Below are 18868 nucleotides of genomic sequence, written 5' to 3' on the forward strand. Positions count from 1 at the left end.
TCCCCTGAGGCAGAATCAAAGGCAAATGGACTGGGTTTCTGTGAATAAATAATAAGAGTGTGCAGCTGCACTGCAGGCAGCACTTGCCACCGCAAGGAGTCTGGTTGGGTGATCTGTGAGCGGAGCCAGGGAGGAAGGGGGCTCTGGTCATGAAAGGAAGGAACAGAGTCCTGGGTTTATGAAGTATTTGAGCTGGAAAATCTCTCAGACAGCAATCACTGTGGCTGTGACTCCCAGCACAGAATTTGGATGGTGTATCAATTCGCTTTGATGCAATAATGCCACGTAACAAACAACCATGTAATTCTGTGGCTTACAATAGCAAATAGTTGTTTGTTGTTCACAGGTCTGCGGGTGGCAGAGACTTAGGAGGGCTTAGCTAGATTTATCTTCAGGCTTCTTTTTGGGTCAGGCATGCTCCTCATAGCATCTCATACTGGGACTCAGACTGAAGGAGACACCATTCCTTGGGTCTTGTGGTTTTCATGGTGGAGGATGGACTCTCAAGAAATGGAGCTGGAACCCACCTGCCTCTTAAAAGCTCGTGCTCAGACTGGTGCAGTCACATCCACTCTCATTCTGTTGTCAAAGCAACTCGCGTAGGCACACCCACAGTCAGTGCGGCTGAGAGAGCCCTGCACCCACATGGGAGCATGGCAAGTATGGGAAGGCAGGAAGGATTGTGAAAGAAATAACACAATCTACCACCGAGGGTCTCCATCAAGAATATCCTACATGTTTGTTAATAACAAATTCCTGGCCCATAAGCTAGACCTGGCAAATGAAAACCTTGACAAAAGCACCTGGATTGGAGTTTTTAGCAGACAATCCCAGTTGATTTTCAGGATTAATCTAGGCTCTGGTGCCATGTTGTGAGTTGTACTTGCATGAGTGAGGGGTGTGCCTACCTGTCCTATTGAATGTTTGAGTTGCAGCGTGAGCCTTAGTGTCAGTGACTTGTAGAGTCTGAAGAACTAATAACTTTCAGAACTCACCTTGACATCTCCTTGCCTTACGAGAAAGCCGTTTCACCTGTACTCAATGCATGGGCAAGCACATTTCTACCAAATGTGGCTTCCCTTATCTTTTTGAGACTCGTTTTCACACTTGCCCTTTGGAGAGGAAGATATTCTTCATCTTTCCAGGAGTAACTTTTCATTTAATTTCTCTGAGCCCCTTCCCACGGATAAATCAGGCAGCCTCATGAGAATCTGTGTGCGCCTGCAGCCCCGGGATGGAGCTGCCCTTTTCGTGTGAAGGCCACACCTCTGAGATCCGTTTTTGGCACTCATTCATTCACTGACCCCAGATTCCGATGTGTGTATTAGTGAAGAATTGTAGGAGAGGGGACATGGGAGTGTCACATGCCCTCCCCACAACTTCCTGGGTGGGATAATTAAAGTATTGATAAGGTGGCACTCAGTGAAATGTATTTGAAACCAACTACATACATTGTGAAACATAATCTATGATTGTTTTTGATCCGTGGCAATGTAAAGGTTACAGATATGCCTGTGAGCTGAGAAAGAAAAGCAGTGAGGAACTCCAAGCCTGGGTGAGGTAGGAGGGAGAGGGACAGGGTCCCAGGGTTTGGAGAAACCTCGCTGTCCCAGTGCCCAGTGGTGTTTCAGGACCACGGACAGCACGACATTCCCCTTGGCTTTCCTCGTTTACAGCGTGGAACCTGGAAACTGCAGAACACTGCTGTGTATATACTATTTATTTTGCTGGACTGTTCTCCTTCTCCTCCGTTTTTTCGGCTTCATGAACTTCTCATATTTCAGAACCCAGATCAAACATCTTCTCCTTGATGATAAAGTCACTGCCTTTCTCTGTCTCTGTAATAACAGCTTTTGTTCTCTACAGTTTTTCAGAGAGCCAAGGTTGCTAAACTAGTGATTTGGGGGTAAGTTGTTGGTTTGATGAGAGTAGCACCTCTTTTTTCTTCCAAGGCTCCGCAGACCGTAATGAGTTTTCTACTCCTCTGACTTTGGATTGGAAACGACCGACTTTATTCCCACCATGCAGGAAAGGAGGGAGAACAGAATGCAGGGAGGCGTCATGCTTCGCTCAGGGACAGACAGTGATGCAAAAGATGCACTGTGATCCAGACCTCCCCTCCTGGTTGAGGCTGACTGTTGTTTATTTTGCTGTTGTGTGGGTAAGAATGTCTGAAGCTTTAAAGGTTCATTTTTGTAAGCGGCACTCAACATAGCAGTCAATGTTTGTGAAGAGAGCAAAGGCATCCCGCCAACACCAGCTCTTTTCTCCCGGTTGGGCTGGAGTGGAGATTAACGGTAGGTTTGGAGAAGAAGGCCTTCCCTTCTCTGGGATACTCCTCTGACTCCCAGGATATTTGGCAATAGAGAAGTGGTGAGGTTTAGGTGGGCCCCTTGTGAGAAGGCCTTCCAGCCTCATCTGTATTAGACAGGCTTTGCATTAAGCAGGCTTCTGTTCCCAAGCCACAGGGTTAGCCTTTCAGGGAATTCTAAAAGCAGAGAAGAGAGGTTTCTGATCTGTCAGTCTACTCTTTCCTCCTTTTTCCTTTATTTCTCCCCTCCCCCTTTCCTCCCTTTCGTTCTTCCCTCTTTCCTTCATATTCCCTTCCCTTTTATCACTCCTTTATCTCACTTTCCTCTTCTACCCTCACTCCCTCTGTCATTTCAAACACTCTCTTTTTCTCCCTCACTCTCTCCTTGCCTCCTGGCTATCACCCGCTCTCCTTCCACTCAGCAAACACTTGCTAAACACTGTGTAAGGTTTATGCCTGGTCCCTGGGGATTTGGAGATGACTCACACAGGGCTGTCCTGGCCGTGGAGGGGTGTCCAGCCCAGCAGGAGATGGGCACTTGAACAGTGACCATGGTGTGATGAGTATTGTTGGGGAGGTGTGTGCAAGGGGCCACGGGGACATAGGGAGGCACCTCAGGTCAAGAACTACCAGAAAGATCTACCTTGTGGAGAGTTTGGTATTTTGCTTTCCCACCTAACATTTTATTGTCTAGTTCTGTTATTTATCCTTAAATATTCCTGGAGAATATTTTAGTAGATGTATGTCACCCCATTAGTGGTGTGGTTGCAAGATTGTCCGTAATTCTGGTTCACCTCTTTTGTGTATAATTCTTTGTCTCTGTTTGGGATATTTTCCTGAAGACAAATTCTCAGCATTAGATTTCTAGGTCAAAAGTCGTGAACAAGGGCTTCCCTGGTGGCGCAGTGGTTGAGAGTCCGCCTGCCGATGCAGGGGACACGGGTTTGTGCCCCGGTCCAGGAAGATCCCACATGCCGCGGAGCGGCTGTGCCCGTGAGCCATGGCCGCTGAGCCTGTGCGTCTGGAGCCTGTGCTCCGCAGCGGGAGAGGCCGCGACAGTGAGAGGCCCGTGTACCGCAAAAAAAAAAAAGTCGTGAACAATTTTAAGACTCTTCATACACTTTGTAAACGCGGCTGACGCCTACTCTTATTGAGAAATCCCCGCTTGGAGGAAAATGTAAACGTTATCAGTTTCTCTTGTTCCACTTCTGCCCAGGTTTTGGGTGATGCTTCAGGTCAGAAACTTTTGTAGGTTTGAGTTCTTCCGTGATGAAAGCCCTTTCATTAGCATCGACACCAGCCTAGCCTTGCCCCAGCTCGTGGCATTAGACTCCCCATGAGCCGGCACCTGCTTGCCCCTCCAGCCTGCCCACCCTGAGGTCGTACTTCAGCCAGGGAAACCACTTACAGACCCCGAAGCACACCAGGCTCCCCCAAACCCCGTACCTTTGCCCCGCCATTCCCTCTCTCTGCAATCTCTTCTCTCCTTTGCCATGTGGCTAATTCCTACTCATTCTTCAAGCTCAGAATAGGCATGATTCCCCTGGAAGGGCTGGAGTGGAGGCCTCCTCTGCTCCCACCACCCCTCTGTCCCAGCCCTTCCCACACTGGAGTGCAAAGGTCTGGTTATGACTCCGTCTCCCCCACTGGCCTATTTCTTTTAGCTGCACATATTCTTTCCTTAAGCAAATATTGATTGTAGTTCCTGCTACAGAAAATGGCACAGAATAAACAATGTGTAACTCTGCTGAGTGGTCACCACTGGTGGGCGTGGGCAAAGTGCTTTATATATGTACCCCGTGGGGTTCTCCCACAGCCCTGCGAGGCAGGGACAGTTATCCCCAATTTATAGATGAGGAAACTGAGGCTTGGAGAGGTTAAGTCATGTGGCTAGCAAATGGGCAAGAATCGGAAGCTGCATCTGTCTGACTCTGGGCATTTTATTGTTGTACAGCACTGATCCAAGGACGTGAGGCATGCTGAGCATAAGTCTCTTTAGGTCACTGCTGTCACCCTGGAAGGAACGGGCGGTCTCTGGCCTACCCTTGCTGTTTGATTTCTGTTGAGTTTTTAATGAGATAGTTCATTTTCTTTCAAGGTATTTAAACGATGAATTTTGTACGGAGTTCGTCACTGTTCATATCTGTCGACTATTTGCTCCTCTTGGTAATCCTGGGAGAGGCAGGGTATTGTCTTTTTTCTTTTAAAGGTGTGACTTTTATTAAATTCTTAAAAGTTATGTATCATAAAATTCACTGTTTGGGGAGGGGATGGTTCTTTAGGCTTTCACACTCACACTTCCTGCATGAAGAAAGGGAATCCTGGAGAGCTAGGTCCTCAGGTTCTTTCTAAATTGCATCTGATTATGGGGTGTCATGGATTCTACAGGGTGAACGTGTTTAAAAATGTGACAGAAGTGTGTTTGCTGGAGCGAATGCTGGACAGGAAGTCAGGAAACCTTGGGTCTAACCTCCACGCCTGTTGGTTGTGTGAATTTGAGAGTTCAGCTCATCTCGAGCCCCATTTCCATCTGAGGTTGACTAGACCTCACATTCCACAAGAACCACTCAGCACAACCAGGCGTGGAGAGCGTCACCGTCGTAAATCACATTTCGTAAGGTGTCTTCTGAGGAGGAGTCCCTTTGTCAAATGTCTCGCAAAATGAAGGGTCTAAATTTGGAAGAGATCAAACTCAGTTCCCCTCTTGAATATTCACATTACACATCAGCAGAGTAAAGGATCTGGGAATTCCTGACATAAAAACGATCTTTGCTTCTGTTTAACCCAGAATTTTCTAAACTCACTACACCTGGGAATCTCCTTTGGGCTCAGCCTCTAACAAAACCCCTCTGGGCTAGAGTTCCAAAGAACACGGTTTTGAAAGTGCCAGTTAAAAGGCAAACACAGTACTAACTGTAAGGAAGAAAAGAAAAAAGTCACATCAGCTCTTGCCTTCTGGTGGGCTTATTTTTTAGAAACATGCTGGCCCCTGAGAACAGAAAGAGCCGGGACCCCGGTGGTAGCTGCCCACAGTATCTGCTGGTAGTTGGTAGGGAGGGGGCGTGGATTTGAACGTCTGATTCTGGGAAGGGCAGAGCAGGGCAGGGCTGATCTTCTGGCGTGCAGCGCATTAAATACCACCTTTCAGGACTAGCCTGAAAAGCCCTCTATTTAATGTGACAAGGCAGAAGGCTGCCTGTGGGAGGCCATGTTCCAGAAGCCAAGCACCAGCTGCCGATGAATCACAGTTTCCTGCTTTCTGGTGTCCGGGGAAACCTGCACACCAGCGTGTCTCTGCTTCTGGATATGCAGGGCCCATGCCTCTTTCCCTAGGTCCTGGCTTCAGTCTTACGGCTAAAGAGGGAGGTTGTCGGCCCTGGGAGTGACTGAGCTTGAAGCCCCTTCCTCCAGAGACCCCTCTCCTCGAGAACAGGACATACTTCTCTTGCTTGGCTCGCGGCTCATAGTTCTTTGTCTTACGGCTGTGATGCCTTTTCTCTCCATCTTCACCCATTCATCCTTCAAGAATCAGTTCAGGCATCCATCCATCCATCCATCCATCCATCCATCCATCCATCCTGCCAGGCTGTGTCCAAAGTATCAGAGATGCAACAATGAAGAAAATAGATGAAATCTCTGCCCCCATGGAGCTAAGTCTCTTAAGAAACTGCAGGGACAACTCTAGGTGGTACCATCCATCCACAGCAACGTGTCTATGATTGGCCCCCTGTGAGTTGTGCCTGACACAGCCAGTGGGGTAACACACCACAGCTCTGATGTCAGTGGGACAAGTCACATTTTTAAACAAACATGTAAATAGAGACTATGTCAGATATACTATATTAAGTACCATGTAAACATAAAGTGGGTAAGAGGTGAGGGGTCTGCAGGCAGGGCAGCGGTGTAAGGTGTTCCAAACAGGGCAGCCAAGGGGAGGGCTGTCAGGTAAGTGACACTGAGCACAGACCTGAATCAAATGAGAGAGTGAATTTTGCCTACATAGTAGGATTCCAGGTTAAATAGGGTCTGGCTGACCTGGCTTTCACTCTGGGGGAAAATATACCGCGACAAGAACCCACTGGAGGGCTCTGCGCAGCAGGCTGCGTGCTCTGTGTCTGCTCAGCAAGCCTTGCCTGACTCCTGAGTTTGGGTGAAGCCCTCCTTTTCCAGGCTTGCGCAGCATCCTCTGCCTTCCTCTCGTGGTCAGTGCTTTGGGACCACCGGCACGGATCTGAGGCACATTCTGTGATAGAGGGTTCCTAAGAGTGTCCCGGCGGGATCGAGCCCCAGTTGCTCACAGTGTTAGCCAGGTCAGTGCCTGCCTCCCTCACTCCGCTTCGTGGAGTAACCTCCCAGAATCACTGCTTGCCTCTCAATCCTTGTCTCAGGTTCTGCCTCCAGGGGAACCCATGCAAGACACTCCTTCTGAGGTGGCTACCCTGAATCGTTGCTGTCTGTTTCCTGTCTGTCTTCCTGACCAAAGGGTGGGGCTTAAGGGCAAAAGCTGTGTTTTATCCATCACCCCATCTCCCGCTAGGAGATAATACAAATAGTAAATATGCACGTGGCAAAAAAAATTCTCAGCCTCCAAGAAATGCAGATTAGCAAATATTAATGATAACCAAGGGTGTTTTGGTGGTCTTGGGATGGCAAATTGGGGAGGTACTTTTGGAAAGCAATCTGGTCATATTTATCAAGGGCTGAGCGCAAGGTTTATACTGTTTGACTCAGTTGTTACATTTCTGAGAATTTAGCCTAACAAATAGTACAAATTCAGGGAAAAGCTTTGTGCATAAAGATGTTCATTATAGCAATATGTATCATTGTGAAACATTAGAAAGAACAATGGGGGAAATTAACCATCTATTGTGCATCCACAAAATGGAATCTTTTGCAGCCACTTAAAAACTATGGTTATGGTAAAATGCAAAAAGGACACGATCCTGTTTTCTTTTTAGCTCCTAGAATTTGCTACATCCCTTGCTGCCTCTGGGACCTGGCACACCATTTCTCTGCCCAGACACCCAGCACTCACCGTACTGGCCTTCTCCCCCACCCTTTGTTTGGTTCAGCTTATCTAGAATTATTTTCTCGATCTGAGCTTGCCTTACCTGACCTTTAATAAGGTTGGCAGCCCTTTTACTTTGTGGCCACGGTGGGCACCCTATACTTCTCCCCTTTTGGAACCCCACCTGCTCCCAGGATTTGTTAAACTTCTGTCTCTCCCTCATCAGCTCCACGAGAGCTCATTCTGCCCTGGCTCATCAGGGCCTGGCCCCGGGCTTGGAGCCGAGGCAATCGGCTGGTACCTAATGGGCGCATGGCTGAGTGAATGGCTGTGTGTGCTAGAATCACAAGTATGGAAAGTAGAGGGAAATGGGAGAAAAACATCAGAACGTTGATTGGAGTTTTTCTGGGGGAGTTGCATTTATTTTTTGATCATTTCACTGTCTCTTAAAATGTCTCTAAATTGAGTTTTATTATATTCAACAGTTAGAGATCATGGACTAAAGTATTTATAGGTGAAATTATATGATATTTGGGATTTGCTTTATAATACCTCAGCGAAAACAAAGCCAAAGTGCTTGGAGGGGAAAGAGGTGAAATGAGAAGGGTGAAGTATTTAAAGAATCTGGGTGAAGGTTCACAGGGGGCTTTTTAATACCATTACTTTAGAAAAGAGTTGAAAATTTTTATGTTAAAAGTTAGAAAGAAAAAAAACATTTCCTGGCTCTTCTCTAATGACATTTACTACTTTGCTTGGCTTTTCAGAGTGACCGACTCCTCATCAAGGGTGGACGAATCATCAACGATGACCAGTCCTTCTATGCCGATGTCTACCTGGAAGATGGACTCATAAAGTGGGTTGACCAAACAGACCTTTTAAGAAGCCCGTCTCCCTAGGCTGCCTGGCCCTTAGAGGGACTGGAAGGCTGGTGTTCTGCCCCAGAATGAATGTGCCAGCTCTTGTGACTCTCAGGGCTGGAGAGATGTGGGGAGGTGCAAACCATGGCTGTAGAAGGGGCTCGTGTTTGTTGAGCGCCCCGTGACCGCACCAGGCTCCCTGCCACGGCGCTCACGCAGGCCACGATGCCCACAGAGGCTGTGAAGTACACACGCTGGCCCCTCTTCTGTTCTTGGGACGGGGGGGCCATAGGGTTAAGTGGCTGTCCCACGTTGCAGAATGAGTTAGGGTCAAGGCCTCGAATCCAACCTAGCTCATCTGACTGATTCACAGCTCTTTTTTCTCCCTGCCCAGAATTTCTGGAATTGGGTGGAGGGGGCTGCGAGAGAAGGAGTCATGTTTAGCCCCCAGGCAGAGCCTTGGCATTTAAAGGGAAGACATGCCTTGGGACTGGAGCTCTCCTTTGCCTCCTCCCCATTGGCTGCCCCTTCAGCCCTGCTAGGACCTCCCAAGTGTGTTAGTCTGTCTGGGCTGCCATAACACAGTACCCCAGATGGCATGGCCTACACAACAGAAATTTATTTCTCCCAGTTCTGGAGGCTGAAGGCCAGGATCAAGGTGCCAGCAGGATGGTTCCTCCTGAGGCCTCTCTCCCTGGCTTGCAGACAGCCGTCTTCTTGCTGTGTGCTCACGTGGCCTTTGCTCTGTGCGTGTGCTTCCGGTTTCTCTTCCTCTTATAAGGACGTCAGCCCTATTGCATTAGGACCCCCGACCTAGCAGCCTCATTTTAACTTAATTACCAGTTTAAACACCTTATTTCCAAGCACAGTCACATTCGGAGGTATTGGGGCTTCAGTATGTGGATTTGGGGGACACAATTCAGTCCATAACACCAGACAGTGGTTTTTACGTGGTTTCCACATTTTACCATCTGCTGCTCGGCCTCTTCTTCTGGAGTCTGGGAGAGTAGAGTCCGAGACCATCTCAGGATCCAGTTTGGGCAGCTGGCACTGGAAGGAAAGGCAGAGGGGGTGTGAGGACGGCCACGCTCAAACAGGAGTGGGGTCTATTGGTGGGCCCATCCTGGGGCCATGTATGCGCTGATGATGACGATGATGATGGTGAGGAGGGGAGAGAAGGAGGCTGTGGACTGTCATGATCATTAAGAGACAATCTGTGCGAAGATCCTGTGAAGAGTAGGTGCTCAGGGCAGCATTGAGCCCTCCCCTGCCTCCCTCTGCCTGCCCCCACCCCTAGTCCTGGATGGATCTGACCATTTCTGGGCCAGCTCAGGCCTCACCTCCTCCAGTTCATTCCCCCCGCTGCCCAGCTCACTCTTTCCAGCCCCACTGAAAACTTGATGTTTGCAGAACTTGCCAAGCACTCTTGCCTGGGAACAACCTTACACCCATAAATTCTCTGCCTGAAATGCCTTGCTCCTCCCCCCATTCTCGTTTCATGCCCCTGCCCCCCAACTCCTGTTTGTCCTATGGGCCCAGCTTGTGTGGCTCCTCCTCCAGGAAGCCTTCCGGAGCCCAGGCTCTTCCTCTGTACTGGCTACCGCTCCCCCTGTGCTGGCCGCCTCTCCCCCCTGGTTGTGCATTTGCCCCTGACGAGGGGTCTTGCCTTATTGCCTCCCAGCCAGGGACCTGGCACGATGCCAAGGATGGATGGGACCCTGGAGTGTTGAAGTGAGTGTAACATACAAACACTGACACATCAGATGGTGGGGACCTCGACCTCAGCCCAGGGTACAGCCTGGAACCAGAAAGGAGATAAAGGCAGGGGGTGGGGTGGGGTGTGGTGAGATGCATGATAAAGTGAGGTTTCTAAGTCACCACTGCTTAGATAAGGCACAACCAATCGGCACCGAGTTCCCCACTTATGCGGGGCCTCTGGAGTCCTGGGGACAGAGACGCGGAGAACCCTGTCATGGGACCATCATTCCCTGCAGCGACACAGAGTTGGAGGTTGGAAGGCTGTGTGAACACCTGGAGACTTAGGACTTAGGCCACCCAGGGTATTCAGGAAATAGGCAGTTTCCGTAAATTCAATATTTGTCCGCTCCTCTTAGTGGGAGACGCCTTTTACTTTTAACCGTGTTGCTGAAAAGCTTTCTAAGCACTGGGGCTGCTTTTCCTGCCTTATTAAGCAGAGCGAATGTCTGTGCCTGAATGTCTTGCAGGGACTTCAGATGGTCACGTGGGGCACGGGTCCCCGCTGACTGAGAAGGAGGTGTGGAAGGGGGGAGAGCCTGAGGAACCGCTTGGCATGAGGAGGCTCGGTTATTTCCCTTCACTTTGATTAAACCCCAAGAATCCTTTCATTTTGCGGCCATTTGCCAAGTTTTACTAAAAGCTGTTCAGCCGGGTTTGTGCAGAATCCGTTATGATTCATCGAGGGCTCCATCCAATTGGCTAAGCATTGGAGAATCAGATGCTGATGGCGCAGGACTTTTTTCTGAGTGATGGTGAGGGTGACGCTGGGGTAAGGGCAGGGGTCTGCTTCTCCGGCTTCCTTCCTCTCTTCCCTTTCCTTCCATGCACACTGCCGCTGAGAACCATTCAGGGAGTCTTCCTCCTAATTCATGGGGGGCGGGGTTCCATTTGGTTTACTCCCAGTTCGGGGAGAATCTGCTGCTTCTGCAGAAGGGAAGCAAGGAGACAGCCGAGCTTGGGCAGAGCCTGATACTAGGCTTGGGGACAATGGGCTTGAATCCAGATCCAGCGCTGACTTGCTGCGTGGCCTTCGGTAAGTCACCGCCCCGCCCCGGCTTCCGTTTTCCTCTTTTGCAGAATGTGAATACTTGCTCCCCCACAGGTTGTTGGCAGGGGATTAGAGAGGGTTTGTTAACAGGCGATGATCTGCCTGCTAAGAACAGCCCTGAGCCGTAGAGCTTTTGGCACCAAGGTGTGGCGGCTGAGTCACAGACCGGGATCGGATTGGGCTGTGCCGAGTGTGTGCGCATGCGCATTCTCATGGGGCTGAGCCCGTTCCTTTGCCAGTGCTACGCATTCTGAACATCACCCCGTCTTCTTTAGAAGCTAGTGTGAGCGCAAGTGAGACCGTCGGTGAAGGGCTTATTAGAAGAGAATCCTATAGTTGGTGCTCAATAGCGGTTCACTGCTCTTGGTGTAAAGCTTGGGGGTGACTTCTCTGAACCCCATTTCCTTCAGCTCCTGGCACATGGCCATGAGCTTGGAGATGGACGGTGAGAAGATTGGACCAGGCAGGATTCTGTACATGACGATGGGAATTACGGAGGGAGTGGGGTGGCGATTAGAAGCAGCAGCAGCTGCAGTTGTAGTGCTGGTGGAATTGGCAGAAATGCTGACATTTCCTGGGGCTCGCCATGGCCCTGGCACTGCGCTTGGACTAGACCAGTTTCTGGTTTCAGGGTAGACAGTGTGCGATGCTCCAGTTCTGTGGAAGAGCCCCAGGTAGAGCCCCGTCACTTCTGTGCCCCGACGTGCCAGGACCAGCCGGCCCAGGAGTCCAGAAAAGCAAGGAGCTTTCGCACCTGCAAGTGGATTCTGTTTGGGGCCTGACATTGCGGTCACTGAAGGAATATTTTCCTATGTCTTCATTACTGGTGTTTTTAGGTAACTTAGAAAAACCAATATTGGGGCCACATCCCAAGAGTTTAGAACAACTGGATTTCTTTTTTAAATAAAAATTGCTCGTGGTCAGATGTAGTGCTGTCAGCCGGGCACTGACCGTGGAGCTGTTGAATCTGTCCTGGTCTGGCTCAGCCTCCCTCACCCCACCCTGGTGAGGGATACGTCACCTGACTCTGGTTCCAACACATAAGACACAGTGGACACCGCAGGGGCAAGGCTTTGAAATTCCCAGGCTCTTCTTCCTCGTTTCCCAGCTTTTGGAATTTGCCCTCCTTCTAGAGGAAGTTTCCAGGCACCAAGCACGTGGGGAAACAAAAGTGTTGGTCAGCCTGCCTAGGAGAGCTCTGCCACCCGCCGTGTGATTCCCTCGTGGCAGGTTTTACGGGGGCTTAAGAAGCTTTCCCGAGGCTGGTGCTCGTGACTGTTGCAAATGAGAACCCAGGTTGCCTGTCAGTATCAGTTTGCGGGGGCTGACATAACAAAGTCCACAGACTCGGAGGTTTAAACAACAGATACTTGTTTCTCACAGTTCTGAAGGCTGGATGTCTGAGGTCAGGGTGTGGGCAGGTTGGTTTCTTCTGAGGCCTCTCTCCTTGGCTTATAGACGGCCGTCTTCTCCCTGTGTCCTCACATGGTCCTCTCTCTGCATGTCTGTGTCCTAATCTCCTCTCCTCATAAAGACACCAGTCAGATTGGGTCAGGGTCCACCCTGGCAGCCTCGTTTTAAGGTAATGACCCCTTTAAAGGCCTTCTCTCCAAATTCAGTCACATTGTGAAGGGCTAGGGGGTTAGGACTTCAAAATATAGACTTTGGGGCATCACAGTTCACTTCACGGCCCTGTCTCTGAAGACTTGCAGAGCTAAGGGGACTTTTCACTGCTTTCCCCCCATCGCTCACCTCTGTGTCCCCAAAGCAGTTGCCAAAAGTGTGTGAAGTGCTCTGGAGTGTCGGGCTGTTCAGAGAACCTGATGCTGGTCTCACTGCTGTTGGATTCAGCTCTGCCACTGCCTCCCCCTGGAAGCCCTCCCAATAACCAGGCTGGTGAAATGGCCCACCTTGCGCTCCCCACACCCTGTATGAACTGGATTGTAACCATCTGCTTTACATGCCTTTCCTCCTCGTTAGGCTGTGAGCCCCTGGAGGGCAGGGACCCTGCCTCAGTTATCTCTGTTCACCCAGTGGCCTGCATAGGACCTGCCTCAGAAATGTTTATCTAATGGAACTGAAGCTGCACGGTTGACAGCCATTTTGTTTTTCTTTTAAGAACCAAAGTCCGTCTCTGTTGTTTGTGCCCAGGCAAATAGGAGAGAACTTAATTGTTCCCGGTGGAGTGAAGACCATTGAGGCCAATGGGCGGATGGTTATTCCCGGAGGTATCGATGTCAACACGTACCTGCAGAAGCCCTCCCAGGGGATGACGGCCGCTGATGACTTCTTCCAAGGGACCAAGGCAGCACTGGCAGGAGGGACCACGATGATCAGTGAGTCGTACCCCTGCCTTAGGGCATAGGCTGTGACAGCTCTAATGCATCCTCAGCATCTTGAGTAACACCAGGCACTTTGCTCAGGGTACCTGGTGTGCAGGTGGCTAAAGTTTTGGAACCAGTGATGTAGATGTTGTTATGACAGATGGGGCTGTAAGGGCTCAGAGAAGTGAGATAAGTTGCTGAAGGTTACGCAGCTGGGAAGTGGTTGTGTTAGACAGTGTTGCTGCCGTAATGCTATGATAATGCTGCATAACAAACAGTCCCCAAACTTCAAGCAAACACTTGTTTTTCATATTCAAGGGTCCACAGGAATAGGAGCAGGACTGGTGTGGGTCTGCTTTAGGCTGTGGGTTGGCTTTGGGGTGGGGGTACCATGGCTCTCCCATTCTGGAACCAATGATCAACTCAACCGTGCTCTTCTCCAAGTGGAAGGCAGAAGTGCAGGCAGTGTCTGGCAGAAACTTGCTCCTCCTCTTACCACCTCATTTCTTCACCTACACACTGTGACTTCAGCCCTCTGTTCTGTTGGCCAAAGCAAATCACACGGCCAAGCGCAAAGTCCCTGAAATTGCATTCTGTCCACAGTGAACCATGGTGAGGGTGGGAAGGGAAAGAATTGTGGACAAATAACGTCATCTACCACAGTGGTCTGTCTGGGTTGCTGGACTCTTCCTCTACTGCCCTTTGCAGCCAGATTGTTGTATTTTTTTTTTAATCCAACAGAGCTTTTGTTTGGATTCCATTTTAATGAGCAATTTTGATTAAATAGGCAGCAGTGTATTTGAAATATTCTTTCAATAGTTAGACTCCACATCTAGGTGGCTTGTCCCTGAGCTGGTCCCAACCCTGCCCATCTCTCCCCATCAAAGAGTTCCTCTGGAGGTGCACGCTGACTGGAGTTGGCCACTGTGAGCAGAGCTCATGTATCAGAGTTCCCGTCCCCCTGAGCCAGGAGGGTATGGCCCAGCTCAAGCACCGTTCTGATCCCTTTTCCAAAAAGCAGCCCTGTGTCTGCTAGTTAGGAACGTGGGAGGAGCCCAGATTTGGGACTTGGATCCTAGCTGCCAGCGTTTGCACTGGTCACGGCCACTCAGCAGCTGCACCACTGGGCAGTATTAAGCCTCTGTGAGCCTCAGCTTCCTCGTCAGTAACATGGACTTTGTAATGTGCCCCCAGCCCATACATGTGGCTCCTTAACATGGTGCATGGCATGTGGTGGTAAGTGCTTTGGGAACAGGAGCTGGGATATTCTGAGAGATGGAGATGGAAGCTCCAGGCTCAGGGGACCTGTGTGAGGTAGAGGACAGAGCCCTGGATGAAGAATCGGGATCCCTGGAGTTCCCCTTGGCTCTTTTCCCATCACCAGCTGTGAAACCCCTGGGGGACCCCTCCACCAACCCCATGGGCCTCATCTTCCCCATCTACACAAGAGTGGTTTTCAAAGTATGTTTCATGGAGCACCAAGAGCCTATGAAGTCACCGTGAGAACCACAGTTAGGAGGTGTGGGGGGTGGCAGGGAGGTTCTGAGTCCCCACCCCATTTCTTCATTTAACAGATATTTATTGAGGGTTGCTCTGCACCAGGCACTGTGCTAGGTGGTGGGGAAGAGAAGGAACAAAGCAGCCATGATGCTTATTCTCCAGGGCCTCGCAGTCCATGGGGAGTCACTAACCACCCACACAAATGACTATACGCGGATTAGTTCTACAGAAGAAAGGGGCACAGTGCTTTGAGCTGTGCTCGGGGAGGCTTCCCTGAAGAAGTGGCATTTGTGCAGCGATCTGAAGGATGAGTGGGAGTTAACTGGGTGAAGAGGGTGTAGGGGAGCAGAGCTCCAGGAAGAGGGAACAGCACATGCAAAGGCCCTGTGGTGGGGGAACACATCTTGTGTTTAAGAAATTGAAAGAAGGCCTAGGAGGCAAAGGTGCGGAGATTGAGGGCTGGAATCCTGTGAGATAGGGCTGGGAGGAGAGGATGGTACTGGGCCTTGATGGCCAAGGTCAGGATTTTGGTCTTTTTCATATGGGTGATGAGCGGCCACTGAGGGATGTTAAGCAAGGGAGTGATGTGATCTGTTTTAAAGAGACCTGAATAGAGTGGCCTAGGTTGAATATGACTAGACCAGTGGGAGGTGGTTGCAGTCGTTCAGCTGAGAGTTGAGGGTGGCTTGGACTAGGAGTGTGACCAGGAGGTGGCCAGATGTGGACAGCTCTGGTGACATATCAGAGGGAAATCAGCAGTGGTGATGGATCCGCAATGGAGGTGCATGAGGGAAGCGAAGGGTCAAGAGTAACCCCTTGGCTTCTAGCTTTTGGAATGGTGAGGCGGTATCCTTACCATTCTGGGGCGGGGGTGGGGGACCAGCTTTGCCAGTGGGGTCGGGGAGGGGACGATGTGGCATGAGGTTCTGGACGTTCTCATCTTGAGGAGCTCTTGAGTCATCCTAGTGGAGAGTTCAGAATGCTGTGGCTGAGAGGGGGGGGATACATTTGAATGAGCAGCCATGTAGAAAGAAAGTTCTAGGGCCAAGTCATAAGGAGTTTGATCACTTAATGGTCAAGCAGAGGAGGAAGAGTCTTCAAGGAAAAAATGGCCACAGAAGTGGGACAAAAAGCCAGAAAGCCGTTGCCATGGAAGCCAGGGAGGAGCGAGTTTAAAGAAGGAGGGAATGATTCACTGGTTTCTGAGAGGTCAAGTAGAGTGAGGACTGGAAGGTCGAATTAGCAAAGGCTGATGCTCTCGGTGGGTGGAGGAGTGAGCGGGAGTGGGGGGCAGAGACTGCTCTTTACAGACGTCTGGCCGTGAAGGGTAGATGTTAAAAAAAGGGTGGGAGCTAGAGGGATGTGCGAAGGCCAGTGAGGTTTAAAAGACAGTTGTCTCCCCTTTGATCTGCTTTACATTTAAGACTTTATTGGAAAAGGGGATGATGAAGTTCATATTCTTTTAGGTCCTTTTCGCCTTGGCGTTCTGTGCCCACGAAGGCAGCATGGAGTAGCGGGAAAGGGTCCAGACTCTGCAGCTGACAGGACTCTGGGAATCTTCTCCATACTGCTTACTAGTTGTGTGACCCTGGACAAGTTTTTCACCCTCTTTGAGCCTAAGTTTCCTCATCTGTCAGATGGGGATATTTTTATTCTCTTCATAGGGTAGTTGCGAGGATTTAATGAGATAATTTATATAAAGCCCTTGTGGCGGTATCTGACACATCAGAAACATTCAATAAACAGTCATGATAACGATGGTGGTGGTGACGACGAGGAGGAGGGTGAAATGACGGTAACAGTGGTGGGGACAGTGGTGGTAATGAAGACTAAAGATGGTGGTGACCATGTCACTGCTGATGGCTATGATAATGATGGTGACAGCGATGGCAGTACTGATGTTGATGATGGTGGGAATGATGATGAAAAGGATGGTGATGACGAGGATGCTCATCTTGATGATGTAAGTGGTGGTGGTGATGATGATGGTCACGGTGATGGTGGTGATGGGGGGGATAGGGAAGGTCACGACGATTACGCTAACATTGGAGATAATGATGGTGATGACGGCAGTGAAGAGGCTACCACTGGGTTGACTTGGGTCCTCAGCATCTTGGAATGTGACACATATGTTTCTGTCCCAGTTGACCATGTTGTCCCTGAACCTGGGTCCAGCCTGCTGACCTCCTTCGAGAAATGGCATGAAGCGGCGGACACTAAATCCTGCTGCGACTACTCCCTGCACGTGGACATCACCAGCTGGCACGACGGTGTTAGGGAAGAGCTCGAGGTGCTGGTGCAGGACAAAGGTCAGTTAAAGCCCCAGAATGGGGGCACAGTTCCGGAATCCCCGTTTTGTTTGTGGGTCTGATTTGTAGAGTTAGAATCCCTTTATCTGCATCTGCTACGAGCCCAACTGTGAGCTGTGCCCTGCCCCAGAAACAGTGGAAAAATTGGACCCTCCTTAAGGAGTCTGTCTTCCTCTCCTTCAGGCCCTTTGGAGGTTCCCCCTGTTTATAGAAGAAAGCCCGATTTCCTTAGCCTGACGCACAAGGCCCCCATTGATCTAGCCTCACTTTTCTTTCTCTGCCATAAACTCATCTAGGTGCTTATTATCCTGGACGCCATCCCCTGAAACCTGCTGCTCCACTGGGCCTTTGCTGTTGTAGTCCCCACACCCGCTACCAGGGATGCCCTTCTACTCTGCTTCCCAGCTCAACTATCCCAGTTTCCCCAATCAGAACTTCAGAACTACTTCATCCCTTGAATATCCATAGGTTACTTGGGCCTCTTTGGGGTCCCCTTTTCCATTATTTTTGGATTACGGGACACTGGTGGTCTGTCTGGCTCTTCTGTTAAACCCTGAGCTTACGAGGGAGGGGATTATGTCTGTGCATCTCTGTATCCCACCCTCTCTCCCCTCTGTGTGACTCAAACCAGACATCTCTGCACAGTGTGGGTACTTTACTGTGTGCCTTACACCAAATGGAGGTGAATTGAACTGAACACCCACAGAAACAGAGAGCAAGAGAACAGAATAAACCAGGCGTGAGGGGTCCCTCGGAAAGAGGCCGTTCTGAGGCTGTCTGAGGAAGCACCATCAAATGAATGAGATGCTTCAAGGAGAGATGGGGGGTGTTTTCAAGTTTTTAAATATATATACTGTGTTTTCTCGTAAAAGTATCATCGCCCAAATACAAAAAAAAGTCAGAAAATCAAGAGAAGGAAAAAGTTTTTCCCTCTGGTCTTACCCCCCCAGTTGCCACTTACCATTAATATTAAGGATTATTGCTTTCTGTTCCCCATCTATTTAGACAGTTTTCTCCATATATAGTTATACGATAGCAATTATTTGGAATCCGTGTTTCACCTAACGTTTTATGAGTAATCATTACTCTTCATTAATTACTTTTTAATGGCTCGTAATACACAATGTAATGGTTAATTTGTGTAGCTATTTCCCTTTTATTGGGCATTTAGGTTTTCTGTTTGCTTTACTGTAAATCGTGTTTGGTGAACATCTTTGTAATGCCATCCAGAGATGGCATTACGGGGTCAAGGTTTTAACATTTTTCAAAATCATGACACTTACCGCCAAATTGCTTTCCCCAGAAATGCACCCACTTGCATGCCCACAGCCCATGTCTCTCACTCCGTGCATGTTTGCACCATTGGGTGTTATTATTTGTATGAAATCCTTGCTAATTTGATGAATAAAAGTCAGTCTACCATTGAACATTGCAGTTCTTTAACTGCTAATTACCTTAAACATTTTGCTTACATTTTTCCTTTGTGTGAATGTCCGATTGTGTTCCTTGCCCATTTACCAGTTTGGGTCTCGTAAGTCTGAGCTTCTATATCCAGATGGTTTTATCCCTTCATTGAAGTTGCTGTGAATCACACTCTTGTTTTGTACAGAATCATAGTCCAGGTTGTAGAAAGATCCCAGCAGTTGTGCTGCCTGAATCTGAATCCTGCCCTCACACTTCTTGGCCTTGTGACACTGGGCAAGTCACCAAGCTGACCTCTCTGAGGCTTGCCCACTGACTCCCCATACATAGT

General features: G+C 49.5%; 1 protein-coding gene across 3 annotated transcripts in view; it reads left to right on the forward strand.

Moving 5' to 3' along the window:
• Positions 1-18868, forward strand: part of CRMP1 (collapsin response mediator protein 1) — a 68480-nt gene that overhangs the window by 15474 nt on the left and 34138 nt on the right. For 2 of the 3 annotated variants that reach the window (XM_030864335.2, XM_030864336.2), the window contains exons 2-4: positions 8084-8172; positions 13134-13318; positions 16951-17115. In XM_030864335.2, the coding sequence (XP_030720195.1) occupies positions 8084-8172; positions 13134-13318; positions 16951-17115 (439 nt within the window). Of the gene's footprint in view, positions 1-8083; positions 8173-10765; positions 10968-13133; positions 13319-16950; positions 17116-18868 lie in introns of those variants that run through there. The other variant, XM_060299150.1, reaches the window with a different exon arrangement.

The sequence above is a fragment of the Globicephala melas genome, chromosome 5 (assembly GCF_963455315.2).
Source record: "Globicephala melas chromosome 5, mGloMel1.2, whole genome shotgun sequence".
Classification (NCBI taxonomy): Eukaryota; Metazoa; Chordata; class Mammalia; order Artiodactyla; family Delphinidae; genus Globicephala; species Globicephala melas.